Source organism: Prionailurus viverrinus, chromosome E1, assembly GCF_022837055.1.
Source record: "Prionailurus viverrinus isolate Anna chromosome E1, UM_Priviv_1.0, whole genome shotgun sequence".
Taxonomy (NCBI): Eukaryota; Metazoa; Chordata; class Mammalia; order Carnivora; family Felidae; genus Prionailurus; species Prionailurus viverrinus.
Genome location: NC_062574.1, coordinates 5972139 through 5999607, shown reverse-complemented (window position 1 = coordinate 5999607; position 27469 = coordinate 5972139). Strand labels below are relative to the sequence as shown.

At 49.6% G+C, this 27469-nt stretch overlaps 1 protein-coding gene across 1 annotated transcript in view; it reads right to left on the bottom strand.

Moving 5' to 3' along the window:
- The window catches only part of DNAH9 (dynein axonemal heavy chain 9), a 330380-nt gene that overhangs the window by 21933 nt on the left and 280978 nt on the right, over window positions 1-27469 (bottom strand). The window contains exons 62-67 of the mRNA XM_047832566.1: window positions 17122-17249; window positions 14435-14662; window positions 10742-10933; window positions 9848-10039; window positions 7103-7273; window positions 2139-2321 (exon numbers count right to left, since the gene is read on the bottom strand). Of these exons, the coding sequence (XP_047688522.1) occupies window positions 2139-2321; window positions 7103-7273; window positions 9848-10039; window positions 10742-10933; window positions 14435-14662; window positions 17122-17249 (1094 nt within the window). The remainder of the gene's footprint in view (window positions 1-2138; window positions 2322-7102; window positions 7274-9847; window positions 10040-10741; window positions 10934-14434; window positions 14663-17121; window positions 17250-27469) is intronic.

The following is a 27469-nucleotide window of genomic DNA, read 5'->3' as shown; positions in this document are numbered from 1 at the left end:
GCCCTTCTCCCGTTCTCTCTCTCAAAATAAATAAACTTAAAAAAAAAAAAAAAAAGTGTTCTCCAGCTCACAGAGGGACCAGGAGGAAAAGGCCACAAATGCACAGCTGTCCTGACTGCTTGTGGGTCAGTGTTCTGTCACCGCCTTCTGAAACTCACCATACCCCACTTACTCGCCTGCGTGGACCCTCCGCTCCGGCCAAAGCAGGTAGCTCCTAGAGCAGGGCTAGGGTTCCTCTTTTGGAACCGGTGGAAGATTCTTCTCCTTGTCCCCACCGGTTTCTCCCCTGCCCCCTCCAGCCACTTCTCCTCTGGGGCCTTCCCTCCTCCCACGGCTCTCTGTGCATCTTGTGTTGGGATCTGCCTGTGTGCTCCTTCTGGAGAGGAAGGCTCCCCCTTTCGGTCTCCCTGCGCCCACCGGCATGGAGTGCTGAGACCTGTCCAGGGCGCTCATCGGTCAGCTGTGCTTGAACCAGACTGGGGAAGGCAAGCAGAAACGTCCTCACCCACCCCTTCCTCTGCCTGCAGGCACACTCGGGGATTCACCCAACCCCAGTCATGGCTCTCGGAAGAAACACGACTGAATGGATTGGAAGATGGATGGGCAAGTGCACTGCACAAATTGCACGGATTTGATAAGCTAAGGCTACAGCAAAGCTCCTGGAGGTAATTACCAAGAGAGACCCGTGTACCACAGTCACAGACCTGCGTAATGTGACAGGCAAAGGCCTTGCTCACATTCGAGACCGTTCTATGAAACTCTGTGTTTCATTTGATCACAAGCTGGCACGTAATTTGGAAACATGACCAAATACGGTCTTCAACACGCCTTTCTGTCCTTTCTCCTGGTTTCCCTCCATCTAAACCGGCAGGCAGGGGTGGGGAGAAGGAAATGAACAGATAAAAAAAACTAAAACCCACTAACGTAGATTTTGCAGGCTGTCTCATAGTTTCTATGTGCCTACTTGTGACAAGATGCACGGCTGTTGTAACCGTGGCTGTGTGACTCCAAGAGCCGCGCCCCAGGCCGCGGGTCACATCGCGGACCTCCGGGCCCGGCTGAGCATTCGCTGCCAGCTTCTCTTCCGTCTGAAAGTGCCAGTGTAAACGGACCGCAGTCCCCTTCCTCAGCTCCTGAACGGCAGCGTGCCCTCCCATTCAGCTGTCATCGAGGTGCACGGTCCGTCGGGGTCCACGCCAGGCCCCTGAACAGTTCTCTGCTGGTACGTAAACTTGCTTGAGTCACTGGGGGCAGAAACAGCAGACTCTTTCGTTGCTCAAGAGGTAGGAAGAGCCTGTGCGATTACCTTGGATCTCTCAATCCAACCTTGACGTTGTCAAAGGTGAACATTCTCCCCTTTCCCCCGATGGGGCCATAATAGTCATCAGCTTATACTCTGGGGGGACTTACTACACGCCAGGGATGGTTCTAAACATTCTATGTGGATCAGCTTACTTAGTCCTTCCCCAAAGCCTTATGAAGCAGGACCATTACGCCTGTTCTACGGGCGAAGAAGCTGAGACACAGTGAGATGTAAGTCACTTCGCTAGGGCCACACGGCAAAGAAGCACAGGGGCTGGGAGGTGACCCCAGGACCGTCTAGTTCTAGAACCTGTTCTTTTTTTTTTTTTTTTTTTTTAAACGTTGATTTATTTTGAGAGAGAGAATCCCAAGCAGGCTGCGCACTGTCAGCACAGGGCCTGACGCGGGGCTCGAACTCACACACTGAGCTGAGGTCAAGAGTCGGACGCTCAGCCGACAGAGCCGCCCAGGCGCCCCTAGAACCTGTACTTTTATTCAGCGCTACTTTGACTCCCATGGAAGCAACTTATCCTATGTCAGCAGAAGGCACCGGGCTGGGGAGACCCTCCTTGCTCCTCGGAGTGTGGTCTCCTGGGGGGTTTCCGAGCCAGCCCGGCTCATTCCACCCTCGCAGCTGCCTGCTTTCGGAGCCTTGCGTCTTGACCTCCCTGCAGCCCAGCCAGACCCTGGCGTCTGGAAGCCACACCTCCCCGGGCACTCAGATCACTCTAGGACGGCTCTCCAGCGCCCCAGTCCGCGGGAGCCCCCTCTCCCCAGGGGGGTCCGGCCGTGTCCTCTGGCGGTGCCCCTTCCCACCAAGACCTCACCCACCGTACCTTTAAGCCGAGGTCCAGCTCCCTCAGCGAGCGCTGGATCTCTCTGGTGAGGATGTTCATCCGCTCACACTCCTGGAAGGCAACGACGATGTAGGGGCTGTGCTCCTCCACTCTGGCCATCAGCTCCGGCATGTTGAACTCGTCTGTCACTCGCTCCAGTATTTCTTCCAGGAGGACCTTGACCTGGCCCGTAACAGGAAACACAGGGTGAAGAAGGGGCTCTAACTCTCCAGGACTCCATTCCCCTGCGATACGGCGGTCAGGACGCCCGTCAGCCATCCCCCGCCGTACTCTCGCATTGTCCACTCCCTTCAGAGTTTCCATGAGGCCGCCCTGCAGTTTCTGTCCTTGGGTCCCGGAAGAAGCATCCCCATCCAACACGTGAACCTCCTCCCCAGCCCCACGCTTCCTTTGGCCACACAAGCCATCAGCTAATTAGACCACGGGAGCCAGAACCACCAGGGTGTCTCTCCCGGAAAGTTGGAAATGAAGCACTCAGATCCTGGGGCAAGCGCTTGGAGGCTGAGTCTGCCGTTTTGAAGAAAATGAATAAGCCCAGGAGGTCTGTCAGCAGAGAAAGAAAAATGGAGCAAGTACAGTCATAACAGAACATGGAGCCAGCGGAGAGGGAGGGAGGGGGCCAGAGAGCTGGGCTCCCGGCACACTGTTCTGCCCATTGTCCCCCCTCTTCTGTAACAGGTCCCCGTCTCCACCTGGGAAATGCCCTCCTCCCCACTGTTTTGGGGTACAGTCACAGAGCCCGATCCTCCCATGATCTAAGTAGGCCAACCAGACTATCACTCCCAGGAGCACAAAAATTTGCATCTCTGGCCCAAGATTCAGGGGCAGAAAGTGGCTGGAGCCACTGACAGAAGTGCCCTGTAAGGACCCCAGAGCCACTGGGACATCTGTCCTTCCTTCGGTCAGTTCCTTTTGACAGAGTGGGCTATTTCTTGCCCGTTTCGGCAAAATTAGTCTCTGTTGCTTACAACCAAAGAGCCTCGGCTGAGTTAATACCGTTCCGCTACGCATTACCCACGCGAGTGCAAGCAAGCCATCTAGGTCTCCATCTTTTTATCTATAAAAATTTCCAAGAGCGTCTTTCTCCACCTCCCCCCCCCCGCCCCCCCCCCCCCAACTCCCAGGGGCTGATGCAGAGATCAAATTGAGTGAACTGATGCATGTGGCAGCATCTGAAAGCTATACAGACCTACAGAAAGGGTTATTAATATTCACTCTGCCTTGTATTGTTAGCACACAATGCATCCTCTAGGAAAAGAGCTGACGTCTGAAAAGGGAAAGTAAAACCTTATCTCCCTGTCACAAAGGGGTCTCTGGTGCTGTCACAGCAAAAACCAGAACAGAATTTTACCGGCACCTGAGAGCTGTTGCCAGGGGTAGAAGACAAATGGCTAAAATTATATCCTATTTCCATCGCCGGGGCTGAACTTGGAGAAACAGCCCTATATCGGACATCACGCACAGAGAGATGAAAAGAGAGGCTGCAGGCGCTGTCCCCAAAATACACCGGACACGGAGGAAGAGACTCCTCCCGTGTCCTGATCCGTCCGAGCAGGATCTGGAGGCCAGGCCTGAGGATGAGCAGGATTGCTAGGGAAGGGAGCAGGTGCACAGACACGGAGAAGCCCGCGGGCCCCTCCGTGGGAGGAGAGGGTTGCAAGTGATGCGGTCTGATTGTTTCCACAAGCGAACGTCTCTGCCTTTTTGTTGTCCCTTTTGAGCAATCTGTTTCCCATAAAAATCTAAGCGTTACAGATATTCATTGCAAACAAAACCCTCTCACAATTCTTCCCTCAAAGGCGGGGGGGGGGGGGGGCGGAGAATCACTGTTAACTGTTACTTTATGATTCCTGCAGATGTCCTTGATGCATATAACCATCCATCCATTATCCCCCCATGCATCAGTTTTGTCTGTCTGTCCTGTCTTCACTCCTCACTCCCTCCTCTCTTTCCATCTATCAGCAAGGGAGTCCTGTCATACTTGCTTTTCGTCTTATAATAAATCCTGCACACGCTATCTTGTTAGTATATATGGACTTGCCTTATTTTTTGTAGCTGTATATATACTGTTACATATATAATAAATAGTATATAGTAGATATTATTTTGCTGTTTGGGATGGATATCTGGGCTGCTTATCATTTGTACGACTGCGGTCAATCCTGTAATAAACAAACATACCATGAAATCTGTGTACTTTGGAGTCTTTCCACTGGTTGAATGCCTAGACACAGAATTCTGGGTAAAAAAAAATGTGAACATTTTAAATTTTAGCAGCTGTTGTTTTGGAAGGTAAGGGTCCACCAACAGAGAGAATGTCTGTTTTCTTGTGCCCTCACTGCTGCATACTGTCACTTTTAATTTTTTATTTATTTTACTAAATTTTTAGTGTTTTATTTATGTTTGAGAGAGAGAGACAGACAGACAGACAGACAGAGACAGAGTACTAGCTGGGGAGGGGCAGAGAGAGAGGGAGACACAGAATCTGAAGCAGGCTCCAGGCTCTGAGCTGTCAGCACAGAGCCCGACGCGGGGCTCGAACTCACAGACCGTGAGATCATGACCTGAGCCCAAGTCGGACGCTCAACCGACTGAGCCACCCAGGCGCTCCTAATTAATTTTTAAATTATTTTCGTTTGAGAGAGAGCGAGTGTGCCCAAGTGGAGGGGGGGGGGGAGCAGAGGGAGAAACAGAATCTTAAGCAGGCTCAGTGCAGAGCCTGATGCAGGGTTTGATCCCACAACCCTGGGATCATGACCTGAGTTGAAATCAAGAGACTCTCAACCCACTGAGCCACCCCTTGATATTGTCACTTTTAAAACTCTTTGCCATTAGGTGGAAAATGATATCTCACATACCTTCATTTAGTCGGGAGGGACATTGACAATCCTGTGCTATTTTTATCGGCCCTTCAAATAACTGTGAATTTCTTTTGTGTCCGTCTGTCCCCATCTTCTGTCCTTCTCTCGTCCTCCGCATGTAAGAACTTTTCATGTGTTAGTGAGATCTGCCCACTTCCCAGTGTCTGTGCTGCAGAGAGGTTCTCCTAGCTGCTCTCTGACTTCATTCACGAGGTTTGTTTGCTTTGCAGATCTGGTTTTAAATTTTTTCCAGTCACCAAATGTGTCAATCTTTATAGATTCTGAGCTGCTTTTTTTAAAAGAAGGTTTGATAATGCCCTCCTCTTTGTAAGATCACAAAAGCACTCACCCAAGTTTTCTTTTAGTACTTTTTATGTTTTCATTGAAACATATTTAAATGCAGCCATCTGTGATATAAGGAAGGAGGAAACCTGCTTCGCTTTTCTCCAGATGACTAGTCAGTTGTTTGACACCAGCAAAATCCAGCAGTCAAGGGCAAATGGGGGAAACAGGAAAGGGTGTATGTCCAAGGGGGGCCGCTGGAGCCAGCGTGATGGGCTGGGTTGTGTCCCCCTAAAACTCATCTGTGGACATCCTCCCCTCCACAATGTGACTGTGTTTAGAGACAGGGCCTTTAAAGAGGTGACTGAGTTAAAATGAGACTATTGAGGGGCACTTGGGTGGCTTAGCTGGTTGAGCGTCCGTCTTCGGCTCAGGTCATGATCCCACGGTTGGTGGGTTTGAGCCCCACGTTGGGCTCTGTGCTGACAGCTCAGAGCCTGGAGCCTGCTTTGGTCTGTGTCTCCCTCTCTCTGCCCCTCTCCTGTTCATGCTCTGTCTCTCTCTCTCAAAAATAAACAAACATTAAAAAAAAAAAAGAGAAGAAAAAGAAATACCCTTTGGGCGAACTAGAAAAGCAAACCGCTGGGGCATCTGGGTGGCTCAGTTGGTGAAGCGTCTTTGGCTCAGGTCATGATCTCACAGTTCGTGGGTTTAAGCCCTACATCGGGCTCTCTGCCGTCAGTGAGGAGTCTGCTTCGACTTCTGTCTCCCTCTCTCTCTGTCCCCGCCCTCTCAAAAATAAACAAACATTAAAAAATTAAAGAGGGGAGTCTGGGTGGCTCAGTCGGTTCAGCATCCAACTTCGGCTCAGGTCACAATCTCACGGTTTGTGAGTTTGAGCCCCACATCGGGCTCTGCACTGGTAGCGTGGAGCCTGCTTGGGATTCTCTCTCTCCCTGTCTCTCTCTGCCCCTTCCCAGCATGCACACACTCTTTCTCTCAAAAATAAATAAACTGAAAGAAGGAAGGAAGGAAGGAAGGAAAGAAAGAGAGGAAGGAAGGAAGGAAGGAAGGAAGGAAGGAAGGAAAGAGGAAGGAAGGAAGGAAGGAAGAAGAAAGAAAGAAAGAAGAAAGAAAGAAAGGAGGAAGGAAGGAAGGAAGAATGAAAGAAAGAAAAGAGGAAAGAAGGAAAAAGGAAGGAAAGAAAGAAAGAAGGAAGGAAAGAAAGACAAAGAGAAGAAAGAAAGAAAGGGAAAGAGGAAGGAAGGAAAGAAAAAGAAGAAAAGGAAGAAAGAAAGGGAAAGAAAAGAAAGAAAAAGAAAGAAAGAAAAGAAAGAGAAAGAGAAAGAAAGAAAAAGGAAGGAAAGAAAGACAAAGAAGAAAGAAAGAAAGAAAGAAAGAAAGGGAAAGAGGAAGGAAGGAAAGAAAAAGAGAAGAAAAGGAAGAAAGAAAGAAAGGGAAAGAAAAGAAAGAAAAAGAAAGAAAGAAAGAAAAGAAAGAGAAAGAGAAAGAAAGAAAAAGAAAGGAAAGAAAGAAAAAGAAAGAGAGAGAGAGAGAAAGAAAGAAAGAAAGAAAGAACGAACGAACTAACGACAAGCAAACCACGAACCCCAACGGCAGGGGCTTCCTGTGATTTAAACAGAGGACAGCGTGGTGGGTCAAGGCCGCACCAGCCGTGTGCGAGGGGCGGCTGTGCACAATGTGGTCTGCACGCGCCCTGCCAACGCGGCCAGCGGGAAGGGGCGTCTCGCTGTGCCATCCTCGGCTCCCGGAAGGATCTCGAGCGGTCCGTCCACATACCTTTTCTTCCCGCGTGGCCCCTGCTCCCTCTCCGGCGTGGCCGTCCCGCGGCTGCAGCTCCAGGACCGTGCGAAAGAGCTTCTCCGAGGTCTGGGTCAGGAAGCCGATCTCGGCGTTGGGGTGCAGGCCGTAGAGGTGGGGCGACTCTGCCGGCAGCTCGGCGTCAATGTACTGGAAGCCGGGGGCAAGCTCGCTCAAACACAGACCGAGACGTGTCTCCCGTCTGCCATCTCCCACTCCGGGTCGTCCTCTGAGGGACGGCGGTGGGTCACAGCAGGCGTGAGGCACCCGCGTCCCTCTGGCCCTCCAGGCGGACGCCGTTCACCAACACCTGCTGAGACGTGGACATGTTCTCCGCCTCCCGGTGACATCCTTTCTGCCAGCCTCGCCTCGACACCACCTGGTTTTGTGCCCCAGGCCGCTTGTCCAGAAATTCCACGCCCACGGGGCCATGCTCCTTTTGCAGAAGCTTGGAGCACCTGATCCCTCTCCAGTCTGCCCTGCTCCTGACGCTCCCTGGTCTACACCTGTCCCTCCACACACACGGAGGGACTTCTCAGGGTCCTTAAGAAATACGGATCCCTTCCTGGTAGGTCACTCAAGCTCTCCCAGGGTCCCGGCCCCCTTGCCCTTAAATTCCTTTTCTCCCCCCCCCCCCCCATTTATCTAAATCAGAGATAACAAACCTAAATGCAAATATGGGACCACAGATGCAAAAGAGAGCTTGTGGGACAAGGCGAGGTTCGCTGATAACTGGGGAATTGGGCCCCTGGCAAAAATTACTTGAATTAGAAACATGTTTTTAATCGTGCCATCCAGGCAATGCACCCCTATGGTTGGTTAGGCTGGGTCCCCAGCTTTGAAGGCTCCCTTTCCTCTCCGAATGTTCTGAGTGCCCCTTCTAGCTTTCCACTACACAGTGAGAAAGTGCCCCTCAAGGTTGGTTCCTAATTTGATTTTGATGATTTCTTGGTGTGAGCATCCTCGAGTCTAAGTGAAAGACTGCTCATCCCTCAAAGGCAAACTTGTGTATGTATTTTTGTATTTCTTCCGGCCCCCAGCACACTCCTAAACTCTTGGTAGGTGCCCTGTAACCACCTATTAACTGGGGGATTAAAGAGAGATGTAAAGGGGCGCCTGGGTGGCTCAGTTGGTTGAGCGTCTGATTTCAGCTCAGCTCATGATCTCACAGTTTGTGAGTTCAAGCCCCGCATCGGGCTCTGTGCTGATGGCTCAGAACCTGGAGGCTGCTTTGGATTCTGTGTCTCCCTCTCTCTCTGACCCTCCCCCACTCACACGTTCTCTCTCAAAAATAAACATTAAAAAAAAGAGGTGTGTAAAGAAAATCCTCACTTGTTTTGAAGTGTGCAAACCACACCGTTTTTGCCCATTTCTGGCTCCAGCCTCTTGTTGGACTGCCCCATGGACACTAGGGGGTGCTCTTGCACAAATTTCTTGGCTAAAGCCCTGAAGCCTTTTGGTAAAGTAGTTTAAAAATCATCTTCTTTTTTTAAAAATTTAAATTCAACTTAGTTAACATACAGAGTAGTCTTGGCTTCAGGAGTAGAACCCAGTGATTCATCTCTTACCTACAAAGCTCAGTGTTCAGCCCGACAAGGGCCCTCCCTAATCCCATCCCCCATTTAACCCGTCCCCCCAACACCCCACATTCCTCTTATTTTCTTTAAATAGCCTTACCATTTTAAATTTCTTTTCATAGGTCCAAGGTCTTCTGCATTGAATGACTTTGACATCTTATCTTTTTAAATTTTATGAATTCAAAAAAATTTTTTTTTTTAAGTTTGTCGTTAATGTCTTGATGACCGGTATTTCCTTTAAGTTTGGTATTCAAAGTTATTTTAGGCATGTTCAAAGTCAAGCGGCAAAAAAGATTTTTAAAAAAAATTATCTTCTAATCTATCTCCCGTGGCAGCCTAAATGGGCAAAGATGGGCACTTTAAAAATAGCTGTGGCCACAGTGAAATGAGAAGTCAGAAGAGCTCTCTGGGAATGTGTGTGTGCACATGGGTGTGTGTGTCTGTGTTCACAGCAGCCCTCAGAGAACAGGAGGGCTAAGTGATCTGCCCACAAGCTCCTGCCCCTCTGAAGATACCTAGAATCACTAATATAAACTTTACCCAAAGTTGGCTAAATTCTGAACCTGGAATTTTCCTCCTAATGGCTTTGTCAATATCTTGGATGAAAGCAATCTAATGAAAGCCCCAGATGTTATTTGTAGAAAAAGAGAGACAAATAGAATTATTGAACCAAGCATCAAGAATAGAAAGATCTCCAAAAGCTCAATTGTTATCACTAATTTGAGGCGAGGCACCCAACAGCTCTCAAACCGAACAGGGCAAACCTGGGGCTGAGAACCGAACTCCATATGAGCTCTGTTCTTTATTTTTGTATTAAAAAAAACATTTTTTTCCCCACGTTTGTTTATTTTTTTGAAGGATAGAGAGACAGAGCGCGAGCAGGGGTAGGGGGCAGACAGAGAGGGAGACACAGAATCCGAAGCAGGCTCCGGGCTCTGAGCTGTCAGCACGGAGCCCGACGGGGGGCTCGAACCCACGAACCTCGAGATCATGACCTGAGCTGAAGTTGGATGCTCAACCGACTGAGCCACCCGGGGGCCCCTGAGCTCTGTTCTTTAGGCCATTCCTCCCTGGCCCTGTGTGTACATCCTGGTTCTGCAGGACAGAATTGAAGGCAGGCCCAGGTCCCGTATGAGCAGAGCCTTACCTGATGGTAACCAGCGTAGTCCAGGTTGCCGGGGAGTGGGAACCCGGGTGCCAGGCACAACTCTCCTTCTAGCATTTCCGGTCTGATGAATTCCTCCAGATAGGTCCTGCAGAGCCTCCGGTCCCAGTCGTCTGTGATGTGGCCTCCATACATGATCTCTCCAAAGAGGTAGCGCAGATCATCATAGGGGACCTGAGACACAGGGACGAAAGACCTCCGCACAGACATCGGGGCTGCCCTGACGCGTGGACAGAGTGTCAGCCGCAAGATGGGATGCCTCTCAAATTAGAAGCAACGCTTTCTTCACCTGCATACCCCTAGTGCCCCGAAGAGTCGGGCACGCCTGGGAGCTCACGAAATGCTTGAGAAGTTACAGCCAAGGGTGAGGAGAGGCAAGGTGCCAATATGCCTATATGCCTATATGCTTAGGGCTTCTGGGCCTGATTCATGTGCCCCACCAGGAAGGGGAGGTGGCCTTTGCTGATACTATGTTTGGCCTGCTAACTAGAAGAGCCTTCATGGTCTACACATTCCCTTAAATGGTGTTCTTGGCTGATTAAACTGGGAACTTGCATCCGGTGAGCATGGGGTCTCTTCTGCCAATCCACAGCACCCCACAATGCCACAGGCGCACAGGGGTGGTCTGGTGGGCCCTGGGACAAAGAATCACACCAGGCGTGAGTCACCAGTTTGGTCTCCTGAGCTTTCCTGGCCCTGACATCCCGTGGTGCTCTCTTTGGCCTCCCGCTGACCCCGGGCTGGTCCTTCCTCCCTCTACTTGGAGAGGGTCTAGATGGTCCCCAGCGTGTGCCCCCTTTACCCTGTGCCGATGCGACATCATCCTTCTGAGAAATGGCCCTCCCCGCCTCCCCCTGTGCTGGCCGGGAACTTTACCTTTGTGTTGGCCTCCAGGAAGTTGTACAGCACGTTCACAGAGATGGTGAGGTCCCCGGTGTTGAAGGGGTAAGGGCAGTTCCATCCCTGCGGCCCGAACTTTCGTCTCTCCGCCACCACCCCGTGAAAGTAACAAAGAGCAAAGAGGATGCTCTTAAACTCCGTCTCCCGGGAGCACATCTCCAGCGTGTCCTGAAAGGAAAGCGTTGCCTCCAGTGTTAGCAAAGACCGGCCGTTGTGCAGCACAGAGCAGGGTGTGGGTTATGGCGGCCGGAAGTCACGCCGGACGAGGTCACCGTACGTCCTGGCTAGGTTTTGGAGCCACAGTAGGAATGCAGGTCGCGCTGTGGGTCAGCGTGGGCTCAGGGTTTGAGGGGACCTTGCAGAGGGGCTGGGTTCTAGATTAGAATCTGAGTTAGGATTTAGGTTCAGGTGATGACAGGGCTTGCTTTACAGTTAATGTTGGCCCCCGTGGACATGCCAAGCACAGCTAACGGGAAACAGGGTAGTGGGTCCTGAGAGTTGTGTTGGTCTTAGGAGTATCACTTTGTGCTGGGGTGTGGGTGGGGACTCCTACGGCATCATCTCTGATTTCTCCCCTTCCTGCTCTGCTTTTCTTTCCTTTTTATTTTTTTTTTTTAAGGTTTTATTTATTTAATGTCTGTACCCGACATGGGGCTTGAACTCATGACCCCGAGATCTCGAGTCATAGGCTCTACCGACTGAGCCGGCCAGGTGCCCCACTTGCTATGCCTTGCTTGCCCATCGTGGGACTGTCGTAGGTGTAATCGCTGCTTGTGTGGCTGAGGTTGCTGCTGAGGGAGGGACGGGACACGAGAGAAACAGAGGAGTGCTGCGCCCTTCACCGTAAACTGACAACATCAGAATAAAATAACCGTCCCCGATCAGCACGGCTAGCAGCGGTAAAAAGAGCTCCGTCCTGCAGTTTGTCCCTTAAATGGTTAAAACAGGGCTCTGAGTTATAGGGGGTGTTCATGGGGGCCTTGGTTCCAGGGCACCCACAAAAGCAGAATGGAACAATTAAAACCCTTGCGAGCAATGGATATACCCGTAAGTCTGTCTCTGTTTCTCAGAATAAGTCACTGAAGATCGCTCTCAATGGCCAAAGACCCAACGGTGGTGGGGACAGAATAGCCAGGGAAAGCCAGCACCCTTGGGATTTATTTCCCAGCGGCCTCATAACCAAGGCTGGACAGGGCTTTGGCAGGGAGAGAGACCCAAGGACAAGGGTCCGTGGGTAGGCTGACAAGATGAAGCCACGCAATGAATATAGGATAATAACCCTACAGAGGGATGATCTTGTATAATAAATCATTAGGAGATTCGGTACCTGAGGCAACTATGGCCCTTCTCCCCGGATCTGCCCAAGACCCTCAAGGCAAAATTGCTGAGAGTAGTCTGTGACTGTGCCCTTAGACGCAGCTTGCTAACTAACTGCATCCCAATGCCTTTTTCTCTTCAATTGTTAATTAAAAACAAAAAATCCCTGGTGGAATCCACACCATAGAATCTGTCATCTGCACCACTTTGAAGCGAACACAGCTCCGTGGCATTGTGTATGTTCACCCTGTTGGGCAACCCAGTGCCTTTTCTGGGCAGAAGTGGTTTTGCTTGGAACAAGCCTTCCGGGGAAAGAAGGCTCTCGATTTCAAAGTCGAGAATGTAGATTTCCCTTATGTGGAATATAAGATGTAGAAAATTTAGAAGTTCTGACCTCTGGTACAGAGTACCTAGGGGATTAGTCAAGGCCTATTTAGGAAGAAAAATGTTTTATTTTATTTTATTTTATTTTATTTTATTTTATTATTTTATTTTATTTTATTTTTTACTTTATTTTATATTATTTTATTTTACTTTATTTTATTTTACTTTATCATTTTACTTTATTTTATTTTATTTTTCTTTAACATTTCACTTTATTTTAAAATTTAAAAAGAAAGGAATGAAAATGCCCCTGGAAAAGAGAGCACCCTACTTTCTGCTTCATGTTGCAACGGGCAGGTGTTTCTTAACGAAAACAGCCTGACTCCTGGCCGTCTTTCCCCATTCCCAGTTCTGGATTATGAGTTGGTCTGGGGGTTCGGATGGGAAGGGAGTGAAAAAGAGGGCTGGACAAGTTTTGCTTCTCCTTCTCTTTCCTCTCCAAGTGGAACTGGAGCTTCCTCTCTAAGTGGGAGCTTTTCCTCTCCAAGTGGGACTGCTTGATCCCCACACTACAAGGGGTATCATGCACTCAGTAAAAAAAGAAAACAACAAAAAACCCTTCACATTAGGGGCCCTGGGTGGCTCAGTCAGTTGAGTGTCCGACTTCAGCTCAGGTCATGATCTCATAGTTTGTGAGTTCGAGCCTCATGTCGGGCTCTGTGCTGACGGTGCAGAGCCTCCTTGGACTCTCTCTCTCCCTGCCTCTTCTCACCCGGCTCTCAAAATTAACAAATGAATAAAAATTTAAAAGAGAAAAATAAAACCCAAACCCCTTCATGTTAGTCTAAGTGAAACCAGGCCCCAAAGGGCCCTTAGTCCTGGTGGTTTATGTTGGGTTGGTGACAACAGGTGTCCTGTGGGACGGCCCGTTTCAGGGTTCCTAGATGACCCATTGGGGACTTGTGTCGAGTTAGAGCACGGGCTCTGCGAAGCCAGAGATACAAAGAGGATCATCGGAGAGGACAGATCCTAGAACCCTCCCCTTGGACTCCACTGAGGCCCAGTGTGGCAGATGGACTTTAAGGTGGCCCCCAACCTCCCGGCCTTCACACCTTCGTGTATTCCCCTCCCCAGGATGGCGCAAATCCCTGAGGAAGAAGCTACCAGACAGCCTGCCTCCCGGAGAAGATGCAAAAAGCCTGAGCTACGGACTTTGCAAGTGCGACTTCACACATGGAGTGAGTTACCCACCACCCTATTGTTGGCTTTCAATACACGCCCCACAACACGAGTCTTGGATTCCCAGTAATGGGCCTTCCAGTACCTACATCTGAGCCCGATGCCCTGCTATTTATTCCAGTTCCATTGTAGCACAGTGTCCCCAGAGTGGCCTGTACATTGGGATCTTCTGGAGGGCTTGTTAGAACACAGATTCCTGGGCCCCACCCCAGAGTTTCTGATTCAGCAGGTCTAGGGTAGGACCTGAGAACTGGCATTTCTACCAAGTTCCCGGGCGCTTCTGCTGCCCTGGGGGCCACGCGTTAAGAGCCTAACATATGATTACGATCCCCACATCTGACACCTGGATTCTCTGGACCCTCGACATTCGAGATGCACATAGATGTCAGCTGTCACCGCGTGAACACGAGTGTCAACCCCCTGCTTGAAGACAGCATGCTACCGGTGTGTGACTTCAGATTTCTAGCAACGTGGCCCCTCTCCACCTTGGGATATTTAGGTAGCACGGAGGCTTGCAGAGAGCTCCCCCGTGCCTCTCACCGAAGAAAGCCCACCCTAAGCTCAGCTCCCCCAGGCGTGTCTGGGAACTGAGAGTTGGGTTGCACTCGGTGGGCCCTGGGAGGAGGCTGGTCACAAAGGGAATACGTTTCGCCCACATGGCACTGCTCTGAGCCCAGTCACCCCCTCGCCACGCCCCCCCCTCCCCGACAGGTGCATGCTCTTCTAACCCAGTTGAATCAGCTCTTTGGGGGGGGGGCGCTCTTCTCCCCTCCCTCCCCGGGGCTGTACCTGAGTGAAATTGTCCAGGGCCTTGTGTAGGTTGGTGTGCATGCCTGTGGGAGGCTCGTTGGTGATCTTGATGGAGTTTTCCAGGATGCCCTGGGGGATGATGTGGCCCTCAGGGGAGGGTGCTGGCTCCGCACTGATGAAGACCCTGAACTCTGGGTGGCTATTCTCACTGTGTTCCTCCAGCTTCTTCTCCAGGGTGCTCAGCCACTTGGCCACCAGGTGGATGTTCTAGTGGGAAGGAAAGATCCCAACCATGCCCCCCATGCAGGCATTTGCTTAGTTTTGTCAGCAGCAAACAGTTTCTGGAAGGCAGCTAGAGGAGGGACCTGGCCATCAAATACAGCTCACTGCAGCAGGAATCTTGGGGTTCCCAGCAATGAGACCTGCCAGTATCTTGCAGCTGAACCCTATCTCTTGATATCCCAAGTCTCCTTGGCACATTGTTGTCAAACTGTACTATGCATAGGAATCCGTCCCCCACCCCCATCTCCCCAGAGGGCTTCTTTTCTCTTTTTTCATTTTTTTTTTTAACGTTTTATTTATTTTTGAGACAGGGAGAGACAGAGCATGAACAGGGGAGGGTCAGAGAGAGGGAGACACAGAATCTGAAACAGGCTCCAGGCTCTGAGCTGTCAGCACAGAGCCCGACACGGGGCTCGAACTCACGGACCGCGAGATCGTGACCTGAGCTGAAGTCGGATGCTCAACCGACTGAGCCACCCAGGCGCCCCCCCCCGGAGGGCTTCTTAAAACGAAGATTCTTGGGCTCCGGCCCCGAGTATCTGATTCAGGGGGTCTAGGGTGGGGCCTGAGAATTTGCACTTCTAACAAGTTCCGGGTGATGCTGAAGATGTTGGTCCCCAGGCCACGCTTGAAGAGTCACACACACGGTCCACACGCTCCAAATCCAGATCACCACATCTGACACCTGCCTTACTTGGACCCTTGCTACACAAAAGCGGGGCCCCCCGCGGGGACCAGCAAAGTTGGCATTACCTGGGGGCTAGGTGGGAACGCAGACTCTTCGGCCCCACCCAGACTTCCTGAATCGGCGCATTTTGATACGATCCTGCGGTGACTTGTGAGCGTGTTACAATTTGAAAAGCACTAATGTCAACTTCTCGTGGCTAGCTTTCTGGAGTCCCCTCGCCCTCTCTGCAAACCATTCTGCTCAGTGTGGCCCAACTTATCTTCCTAAAACACACGGGGGCATTTCGGCTCACATACTGGGAAGGCTTCCTGCTCCAAGAGCAAGCTCCTGTGTCTGGTCTTGGAGGCCTTCTCCCCGCACCCCCCCCCCCCCCCCCCCATGTGATTGCCATCTGTCTGTCTGGTCTAAGCCCACAGTTACTTCTTAGGGCTACTCTGCAGAATGCACCTTTCAATCCGGAAAGGATAGCTGCTTGGCTTTGTTGCAATATGTTTCATTGTGATGGGCAGATAAAGGCGCCTCGGTAAATATTTGAGGAAGCCTGCTCGCAGAGCCTTAAATACACAGATTAGCACTGAGCACAGGACTCGGCCGCAGCAATCTGGCCTCTGAGTGCCGCTTTCTCTTCTATAAAAGGGGGAAGTAACATCGGCCATCCTTATTTCACAGAGTGGCTGCAAATAACTGACGGCAAAGGCAGTGGATTTGGAAGGGCTGGTGAAGTGAAAATTTGTTAGAGAATTCATTTATAATCACTCTGTCGGAGCTAAGACTTCAGCGGGCCGCCTGGAAAGCCGGGGCTCCGTTGGCCAGGCGGGGCGGGGGGGGGGGGCGGGGAACCTTTCTTGTTTTGTTTATTTTTCCTCGCATTGATTGTTGATTCTCCCGCCCAACGGGCTTTTGCTGGGTGTCTACTATGTTCGCGGGGGTGTGCTGGGTGCAGAAAGGTGCTGGAGGAGGGGATCTCTCCTAAAGGGAATGTGGCGAAGGATGCGGTCGTGACATAAGTGCCTGTGCCACAGCCAGGGCACTCTAGCAGAGGCGGCTGTAGGCCGTTTGGGAGAAAAGGGAACTGAGCCACTTGTTTCGCCCCGGCCCCAGCTCCCCCTGCAAGTTGCATAAAACAGGGGTAAGGGGACAGGAGGCCACAGGAGAGGGGCCGCTTCGCGTCTTCCTGATACGCGTGGGAAGGGATCACTGGGTGAACACGATCCGGCTTCCATGGACTCAACTGGATACCTACTCCCTGAGCAGGCACCGAACAGGATGTGGGTGGAACTATTTAAACTAGAGAGAGTAGGGGCGCCTGGGTGGCTCAGTCGGTTAAGAGTCCGACTTCGGCTCAGGTCATGATCTCACGGTTCGTGGGTTTGAGCCCCGCATCCGGCTCTGTGCTGATGGTTTGGAGCCTGGAGCCTGCTTCGGATTCTGTGTCTCCCCCTCTCTCTGCCCCTCCCCTGCTCGTGCTCTATTTCTCTCTTTCTCTCTCTCTCTCAAAAATAAACAAACATTAAAAAACATTAAACTAGAGAGAGTGGCAGGGGGTTTGAGGGGCGAGGGACAAGGAATTATGGAGAGGGGTGGGGAGAGCAGGACCACATAAGAGGGAAGGAGACAAGATTGGGCAGCGAGACGGGCAAGGGTGTGGAGGGAAAGGCAGGGGAGAGGGGCGGCAACGTCAGAGGAGCCCAGAGACTGTCAGGTCCAGGCAGCTATGGGGTCAAGAATGACCCCCATCGGGGCAGAGGGGTCGTACCTGCAAAATAACCCAGTGACCTTTCTTGGCAGCCAGGTCCAGAGCAGCCTCAGCCACTACCTCCTGTCCTTGCCCCAAAGACACGTTGTGAAAGTTCCGGTTGTTGAAGGTGTAGCCGAGCTTTTTACCTGGAAGGGGTATAGAGTTGTCCTTAGAATCTCTTGGGCCCAGGATCTGTGTTGTCATAGGTCCACAAGGAACATTCGCTTGTCTCCCGGTCACTCCCCCAACACAGGCATGTTTGAGCCTCGGGCCTCCTATGCTAACCCTCTTCCTACCCTCCGTTCGGGGACGGAGGGTACATCTGCCAGCTTTCCGTCCCCAAACAGAAGGAAGCACCCAGCTTCAATGCTCCCCCCTCACACAACCCCCCCAGGATGGACAGCAATGTCGGTGATCTTCCTGGCAGCTTTCATCTGGAGACCAGGCGTTGGTCCGCTACCCTAGAGGGTGAACGGGCTCCCAGGCCAGCCAGCAGGTGGGTGTGGCCCCTTCTGACTTGCTTGGACCTCTGAATATATTCTCCCCCGAAATCTACTGGGAGGCGTGGCCAGTAGGGGCAGGACCCAGGTAGTTCGGGCTTCCTGTACTTTACCCCATAACAGCCTCCTCCCGTTTTCCCCAGCACGTAGACACGTTTGATCTCGTCATGAGAGAGGTGATCACGTCTGAGAGCAGAGAAGCACAAGGCAAGGGCTTGGCTGTGCAGGTGGAAATGTTCTGCGCCCGGAGAAGGGCGGCCGGTATCGGGAGTGGGGCAAAGGATCTGCCATGTACCAACGTAAATGTCACAATCACCTCCCTGGCTGTGAGTCCAGGAAAACCCTCACACAAAGACATTAACCTTGGTAGGGAGGCCGGCCCGATTCTGCCTGGGCTGTCCGCCGTGAGCCCAACGCCAACGACGTTTAGAGCAATTACGTAAGATTCTTTAGACAAAGGGTCCTAAGAGTGAAGGAATTTCTTTCTAGGAAGATAAAGCACGTGAGAGACAAGAGAAGGAATTTAAAAGAGGAAAAGGATAACCACACGTCCTTAAACATTTCGTTTCAGGGCAACTGAAATCGAAGATGCATTCCTCTACGTGTGTGCAAGAACACTTAAAGAAAATGGTCAGCACGGGATATTTCTTTAACATACTAAAAAAAAAAAAAAGTACAGAATCTCCTTCGCAACTGTGTAAGAAAAAGCAGGAGGCTGACTTTTTTTTTTTTTTTTTTTTGCAGTGAGGACCCGTTATGATAGATTCAGTCGAGATGGACCCAAGAAACACCCTTATTAAACGCTATAAATCCTGGCTGGCGAGAGAACCGATGTCAGCTTTCGAACTGGCAATATAAACAACTTATTCCAGAGAAAATAGCGGGCTACAAGGCGCCGGGATTATTAGATCGCCTCCGAGACGTTCCGTCTCACAAAGGAGGCTGTCTCTTTTCTTTGTTAGCAGGAGGTAGGGGAAGAGGGGCGCTTCACAGGCCGCACAGGCTGTCGCGGGCAGAGTCCAGCGTGGTCCGGCCCGGATCAGCTCGCATGAGTCCGGCGAGGCTGATGGGGAGATGCCGACGAGATTTACAAGGATTGAACGCTCGCAGCCAGGATGACTGTGGCACCGGCAGGTGCTGTGAGATGCTGGGGCAACCTTGCAGGGTCCCTCCATCTGCGACCGTGGGGCTCTCCAGACACCCTCCCGGGGCATCAGCAAGCCCCCCTCTCCTTCCACAGTCACGTCCTCTGGGGTTTCCACCTTCATACTGTTTTGCGCCGAGGCTCCCCCGCCAGCCCCCCACTACCTTTAACTCATCTTTCCTTTTCTGATCTCCCTTCCTATTCTCCGTGGGGGCAGTGTCACCCAGAATGGTGTCCCATCTTTGCAGGGTGCTTCTTTGACCTCCCGTCCCTGAGGACCATGGCACCTTCTGTGGCCCTCTCTTGGGCTCCCCAGATCCGTGGGGCTGGGAGGAAGGGGAATGTTTTTCTAGCCCACTCTTGTTCCTGGCAGGCTGTTTCTTCCCATCCTCATATTAAAAACCCCTTTTCTGGGGCGCCTGGGGGGCTCAGTCGGTTGAGCATCCGACTTCGGCTCAGGTCATGATCTCGCATTCACTGAGTTCGAGCCCCGCGTCGGGCTCTGTGCTGACGGCTCGGAGCCTGCAGCCTGCTTTGGGTTCCGTGTCTCCCTCTCTCTCTGCCCCTCCCCTGCTCATGCTCTGTCTCTCTCACTCCCCAAAATGAATAAATGTTAAAAAAAAAGTTAAAAAACTCCTTTTCCTTTTAAAGCATATGCCCTCTGCCTATACTGCCTACTAACTTCTATGTTCTCTGCCCTCCGCCAACTTCCCAGTGAGATTTGCCTTTATCGGGGGCTCTGGAATTCAGTCCAGAATCCTCCACAAGACCCATCTCATCACCATCCCAGGAAACCTCAGTGTCGCTACAGACGACCGAGCCAACATCCAGCCTCATGCTTCCTCATCTTCAAAGGTCCTGACTCCACTCCGGTTCTGTTACACACCCCCCGTGGCTGCAGCCAGGACGTCACTGTCCCAGAAAACTGTCCCGCGTCCGAAACATTCTTCACTCACGTCTACTCCCGTCACTTCCTACTTTCTTGGCTGTTCCCTGTTACTCCCTTGTCACCTGTTATTCTACTTCAGCGAAATGTCCAGTCCATTGGCTCCTCTTTTTTTCTTCCTAATCTTCACAATGACTTCCTTCTTCTTATTTTTTTTTTTAATGTTTATTCATTTTTGAGGGGGGGGAGGGGCAGAGAGAAAGAGGGAGACACAGAATCCGGAGCGGGCTCCAGGCTCCGAGCTGTCTGCACAGAGCCCGACGCGGGGCTCGAACCCACGAACCGCGAGATCACGACCTGAGCCGAAGTCGGACGCTTCACCGACGGAGCCACCCAGGCGCCCTGGTCAATTTATTTAAGTAATAGTAGGTTTTATAAGTTAGGTACTATTGTCGATAGGCTTATTACTTGGGTATCTCTGAGTTTTTAGGCAGTAAAATATTTTTTTTTAATGTTTATTTTTGAGAGAGAGCACAAGCAGAGGAGGGGCAGAGAGAAAGAGGGAGACACAGAATCCGAAGCAAAGCAGGCTCCGGGCTCCGAGCTGTCGGCACAGAGCCCGACGCGGGGCTCGAACCCACGAATCGTGAGATCACGACCTGAGCCGAAGTCGGACGCTTAACCGGCTGAGCCCCCCGGGCGCCCCATGCTCCCTCTAATTTTAATATGGACTCAATAATCCTTACTTGGAATGAAGACCTTACAAAATCCTCAACTCTGCTTCCCCTTCCACTTCCTGTGTCACCCAACTTTCGCCAAATCCTCAATCGCGGATGAATTAACCAGAGGGAAAGGGAATACATTTGGTGAACGAGGGGCACCCCAACTTCGTGACTCTCACCCCCGCTGCGTTGCCCATCCCCTACTTCCTTTAAAATTCCCAGGAGCCTCCGCTCTACTTAGCTTGCGTCACTCTCTGCTTTCCAGGGAAAACACATGCCACGTGTCAGGGACTCCTTCAATTTCCTGCCATTTTAGCCGCATCCCTGCACGCTCCCATCTCCGTGGGAGAGGTGCCCTCTTCTGCTCCCTAAATCCCATCTCTTCTTAGATCATCAACCTTTGTCTGCCTACTCACGCCCCTGGCTCCCTGGAACACGAGCAAAAGAGTCTCTCTCAACCCCAAAGTGAATATTTTGCCAATCTTGAAGCTGTTTGCTAAAACTGTACTTGCTTCAACCTGCCCGAGTCCCGGTGGACTGTTAAAGAAACGAGAACAGGGCCAGGAACGATGAGAGGGAGAGGCTGCACGCCACGTGCGGATAATCTGGTGACAGAAACACCCAACTGGAAACCGTTTCTTTGAACACACTGGGGAGCAGGCTTGAACAAATCTAAGCAAGCTCACAGTTCTGACCAGCGTGTTGGGAAGAGAAACAGGAAGCCGCGGGAGGCAGAGGTGGTAGATACGGGTTCTTCCTGACCACAACACGGAAATAACCGAAATATTTGGTAAAGCCACGTAACTGAACAGAGGAGGACACGGACAGAGCAAGATCGTGCTAGAGTCACGTGAAAGACCAGAGAAGATGCCTGTGTGTTAGGGTGGAAAGGGGAGTCCTGGGTTGGGAGTGAAGGGGAGTCTTGGGTTGGAAGGACCAAGGACCAAGCTGTCCTTCCAAAGGCCATACAGGAAGGAGCCAACCGAGCTGCCTCAAAGAACAGACGGGATTATCACCTCCGTTATAATGCCTTACAATGCTACCGTACTCTTGACATTGTAAAGTCTTTACACGTCTTAGATTTCATTTTCATCCTACAGTGGCCCTAGGAGGCAGGTAAAACGGGTGATTGGAAAAAAAAAATGGGGGATTGCTTTTAAAAGAAGCAAAGGCACAAGCTCGTGTGCAAATCAAGAGGTATGGCTCATTCAGGAAGGAGGTGATGAGGAAAGAGAAGAGAAAGAGTGTTACATCAAAGCACTTTCAAGGATCCATCTGACAAGGCAAGAAGAAAAACAGTGGGGGTGGATGGTCCTAGCTTTTGTGTTGAAACAGGGGCCAAGAAAAGTGAATTGAATTCCCCCCTCCCCTCCTCCTTCAAAATTATTGAGGAAGGAAAATCCTAGAGGAGACTAAGAGCCACAAAGGTGTCAGAAGAGCACAGATTTCTGATCAAGGGTCAGTGGATGAGCTTTAGGGGCTAGAGAGCTCCTAAACTCTACGCAGAACTTTGTCTGTGGGTCTACGCGCCTGGGGCGGGGATGAGGGGCTGTGGTGGAAGGGGGCTGAGGCAACAAATCTTCCGGTTGACTCTGAACTTTTAAAACCCTCTCCAGGACTAAGAAGTGCCATACTGAGGGGCGCCTGGGTGGCTCAGTCGGCGAAGCGCCCAACTCTTGATTTTGGCTCAGGTCATGACCTCATGGCTCGTGAGGTGGACCCCCGCATCGGGCTCTGTGCTGATGGCACAGAGCCTGCTTGGGATTCTCTCCTTCCCTCTCTGCCCCTCCCCACCCCCCAAATAAATAAACATTAAAAAAAAAGAACTGTCATGTTGAAACAAAGGGATAGAGAAATGAAGGGGTTAAGCACATAAATCACAAACTCGAAAATGGGGAAGGATGCCAAGCTCTGTAAGAGCCTAAGTGGAGTAAAACAGTGAACTGTCTGATACACAGCCTCTGCCCAAGCACAGAGGCAGTAAGTTTACTTAATAAGTTGGGGCTGGGGAGAGAAAGGAAAGTGGGAGTCAGTCATGTAGACTGCAAACTTGAGAACAGGAGCCCGTGAGGCAGTCTGATTCCATCCAAGATGCAGAAAGCATGGCTGTCGCCAGAGTATGTGTTCTAAATTGGTGAATTAGAAAATAAATCAAGCCATCAATGAGGCAAGAAGGAAGGGAGAGAGAGAGGAGGCACAGGTGCGTAAGTAATCTCGAGTTGATGAACAGCAATATTGCTTCTAGTAAGGAAAGGTGTTGAGAGGAAGCCAAGGGCAGAGCTGAGATAATGTATTCAGAAACAAATCACCAATATGGACCAGGGCGGGGTCAGCGTCCCTGAAAGGACAGAAAGCTTCAAAGCACATGATGCAACAGACAGAGGTCAATTGGCAAAGAACAGTAGGAAATTGCTCATTTGCAGGGTATATAAAAGCTTCCAGAAAGGGAAAGATTGAGTGAAAATGAGGAAACTAGATCTGTCAATATGAAAGGAATAAAGCCTCCGGAAGCCAGAAGGAATACAGGACTCTATAAAAGGGTGAAACTCAGGAATAACTGAACTGTGACAACAGTTCTTATGATATTTATTCATTTATTTGTGGATTCATTCAACAAGTGTTTACGGAGCACCTTTTCTCTGCTAGTTATGCTTTTAGGTGCTGGTTCCAAAATGGTAAGCAACAGGTCCTGGTCCTTGACCTGAAGGATCTTGGTGACACGCAGGTAGGCATGCTCTGAGGCAAAGATATGTATGGCAGGGGACCGACGGCCTTGCAGGGAGGTCAGGAGAGGCTGATACCTGCAGGGTGAGTAGGCACCGGACTCTTGAATTGCTGGGAGAAATAGTTCAGATAAAAGAAACCTCTTGTAACACTGCCCTAGGTCAGGAAGGCTCACGATCTACAAGGGCTGTGTGTCTGGAGTAGAGTGAGCTTGGGGGAAGGTAAGATCCAAGGCTTGGCACAAAGGCCAGTCCATGCAGGCCCCACGGACCATGTCAGTGGTACTGGACTTTACCTTAAGAACAATGGGAAACCACCAGAGAGATTTAAGGAGAAGAGTGATACAGTCGGATGTGAGATTTAGCAAGATGCCTTTGGCTGCAGAGATTGGCAAAAGATTGCAGACAGGGGGTGAAGAACAGAAAATGGGTTAGGGGGCCACTGGGACAGTCCAAGTGAGACCACGGTGACTCAGACCAGGGAGGCAACACTGAGGACAGAAACACTGAGACCAGTCTCACATGGATTTAGGAGGCAGAATCCATAGGACTAAATGTGGTGGGTGGCAGAGGGAGTGTTACTGTGACCAATCCCAACATTTCTGGCATGGCCAACTTGGTGAATGGTAGCGGTACTTACTGAGAACGAGAGAGCAAAATTTCCAGAGGTAGAGAACACTAGGACTTTTCCACTTGAAATGGCACGGCGAACGCTGAGCAGATGAATGGAAAAAACCCACACCAAACGCAGCTCTTGGAATTTCAGAACAGGAGGTAGAGAGATAATCCTAAAGTTTCCAAGGAACAGACACAAGTAACCAACAAAGAAGAGAACAGCACCCTACTGGCATATGATCTCAACCAAACATAACCGACTTCCTGAAGACAATCGAGCAATGTGGACACATTCTGAGTACAAATCACTTTGCACTTAGCAAAACTACCAAACAAGTATAGGGGCAAAATTAAAGCCTTTTTAGACAGCCAAGGATTATGAAATTTTACTTCCCACGACTCTTTTCTGATGGCATATGCTAGCAAAACTGGGGTGAAAACTGAAAATGAAAGACGCAGGATACAAAAATGATAGAACTAAACTAGAATATAAAGAAAATAAGTCCCAGGGTGGGACTTGCCTAGAAAGCCACAGTGTAACTTATCTCTTTTAGAACAGAAGTGGGCCCTAGGTAGAGCATTTTCAAGAAAGATAACACTGGATTCTATTAGATTCTATATAGATAACGGGGATTCTATTCAATTCGTACAATAAATAAGAAGTGTGAGATATTAGTGATAATGGCAGAGGGGGCATTTATTTCTTCTTCCAAGAACAAGGAAAAGACATTCAGAAACTCCATGAAAAACTAAAAGCTCTTCGAGAAAATCTTCATCCTAGTAGGAAGCAAACTGAAATTTGATATGACTTTGAAACTCCTTGCTGAGAACATTCTTCTTTGAGAGACCCCTAGAGATTAGGACATTGGATCCATGAAGAAGGATGTGTAATCCTAGCATATTTACGTGCCTCTTCAGTGAAGAATATGTATTTATTAACTATGACATAAACCCTATGTATCAGTTTTCAAATATTACAGCTAACTTGTAGACTAGGCGTGAACAACATGAATGATGGTAACATTAGAATGAATATATATTCATCCTTGTCTACGGAAAACTTAAGGGGCAGCTGATGCGAGCTGGAAAACTGAAATCTCAGCTTACACAGAGGAAAGTCAAGAGAAAGCATCTGGAAATCACGGAATAAAAAATTAAGTTTCACTAACGCTGTTAAAGTGAACATAGCCCATAGAGGAAGTGAACATTTTAATATAGCTATCAGTATTTGGGAGTTTGCAAACCAATTAGATAACTGGATAAAATGGACACATTCCTAGAAACAAATACCAAAACTGACTCAAGGAGAAGCAGAAAATTGGAATAGATATATAATAAGCAAAGACATTAAGCTAGTGATTCTTTTGTGTGTGTGTGTGTGTGTGTGTGTGTGTGTGTGTGTGTGTTCCAGTAAAACTTTATTGACAAAACAGGCACAAATCAGATATGGCATGTGGACCACCACTGCTGATCCATGATAGAAATGAACAAACAGATAAATACATCTTATACTCTCCATGAGCAATTTTTAAATTCTAATTGTTTTTTTTCCCTAAAGGATGGCGGGGGGGGGGGGGGGGTAGGAGGAACCATTTTACCTGTGTGTCACTGTCATTTACCTTCCAGCTTACATTGGTAACTCTGGAAGCTAATAGCCTCAAACCAAACTTCCTGTCTGCTTTTAAGATACAGAAGGGGCTGGAACGTGTTATTGCGGGTTTTTTTATTTTAAGGACCGAGATCCTGTTTGCTACTTTTTCCTCCCATCTAGTGAAGTTCTTCATACACAGACAGCCTCCAGTAAGAGTTGAGGAATGTCTCTTACGCGGCCACTACTCTTTCTTTCTTCCGTTTCACTGGCAACAATGACCATCTAATTTGGCCTTCTTTGGCATTGCTTATCCAAATAGAGAGTTAATATATTCAAAGATGAGGCAAATGCAATTTCTTTCAAAATGCAGGAAAATACCAAACGCAGAACTTGAGTGAGAAACTACTAGAAGAGACTGATCGTGGCCAAAATCAAGTCCAAAGGTTAAACATGTTTGCCCTCCTTATCTAAGGAATGAAAATGCTCAGATGCAGGGCAGAACCTAAATTCTCTTCAGCAATTAGCAACTTCCGTCACCTGTTATTGCTTGGCTAGTGTCTTCCCAAAAGATACAGTGAAATGCTAATTTAGCCCTCGGGGCCTGTGAAGGTCACCTTATTTGGAAATAGGGTCTTTGCAGATGTAAGCAAGTTAAGTGGAAGTCATTAGGGTAGATCCTAATCGGACGGGTATTTTCATAAGGTGACAGAAATCTGGACACAGACACACACAGAGAAGAATGCCACATAAAGACAGGATGTGCAGGGAGAAGGCGGCCACATGACAATGGAAGCAAAGATGGGAATGAGGTAGCCACAAGGCAAGAAACATCAGAGATGGCTGATAACTTTCAGGAGCTAGGGGAGAAACATGGTGCAGGCTCGCTCTCAGGCCTCCAGAACCTTGCCGGCACCTTGATTTTGGACTTGTAAGCCTCTAGAACCATGAAAGCACAAACAGCTATTGTTTGAAGTTAGTCTGTGGTGATCTGTGGCAGTCCTAGGAAACTAAGATACCAACTATGGGCTGACATAGAATAATTCAAATAAATTTCATAGAGCGTTCCCTTCTCCTCTTGTTAAATGTCCTCCTCACTGTCTAGATACCTCAGTCACAGAGTCAGCTCAGTAATTCTGCCATCAGATGCACAGGCCACATTTGATTTTGATTTCAGATAAGCCGGGACTTTCAAAGTTAAACGGAAATGATCATTTTAATACTTTGCCTGATGTGGATTCAGAGCCAGGCCAAAGGCAGTTTGGCAACCTGTCAGCAACTGACAGTATGACTGAAAAACCTGATATGTCAGCTATTGTTCTACTGTATTAGCTTCTTTGGGTCCTATGAACTCATGAAATATAACAAAGCGCTGTAATGTCTAAACTCTTCTGAATATATGGCTAGCGATCACATAACTCCTTTTGTCTTAGTCTATGCCTGTCAAAGAGGAATTCTCTGATGTCTTTGTTTTTGATTTGTTTTTTTGAAATATATGAAATTTATTGTCAAATTGGTTTCCATACAACACCCAGTGCCCATCCCAAAAGATGCCCTCTTCAATACCCATCACCCACACTCCCCTCCCTCCCACCCCCCATTAAGCTAGTGATTCAAAAACTTCCCATTAAGGGGTGCCTGGGTGGCGCAGTCGGTTAAGCGTCCGACTTCAGCCAGGTCATGATCTCGCGGTCCGTGAGTTCGAGCCCCGCGTCGGGCTCTGGGCTGATGGCTCAGAGCCTGAAACCTGTTCCCGATTCTGTGTCTCCCTCTCTCTCTGCCCCTCCCCCGTTCATGCTCTGTCTCTCTCTGTCCCAAAAATAAATAAACATTGAAAAAAAATTAAAAAAAAACAACAAAAACTTCCCATTAAGAAAAGCTCAGGCCCAGGTGACTTCACCACTGAATTCTATGAAACATGAAGAAGTAATATCAGTCTTTCATAAAAATCTTCCAAAAAAATAGAAGAGGAAGGAACACTTCCCAAATCAGTTGGTATATAGGTCACTAGTTATATCCTCATACCCCAAACAAAGACCTCACAAGGAAAGAAAACAACAGGTCAGCATCTCTTACGAATATATCTGTAAAAATCCTCAAAGACATATTAGCAAATTGAATCTAGCAATATATACAAGGATTATAACCCAGGATCAGGTGAGATCTCAAGAATGCAAGGCTAGTTTAA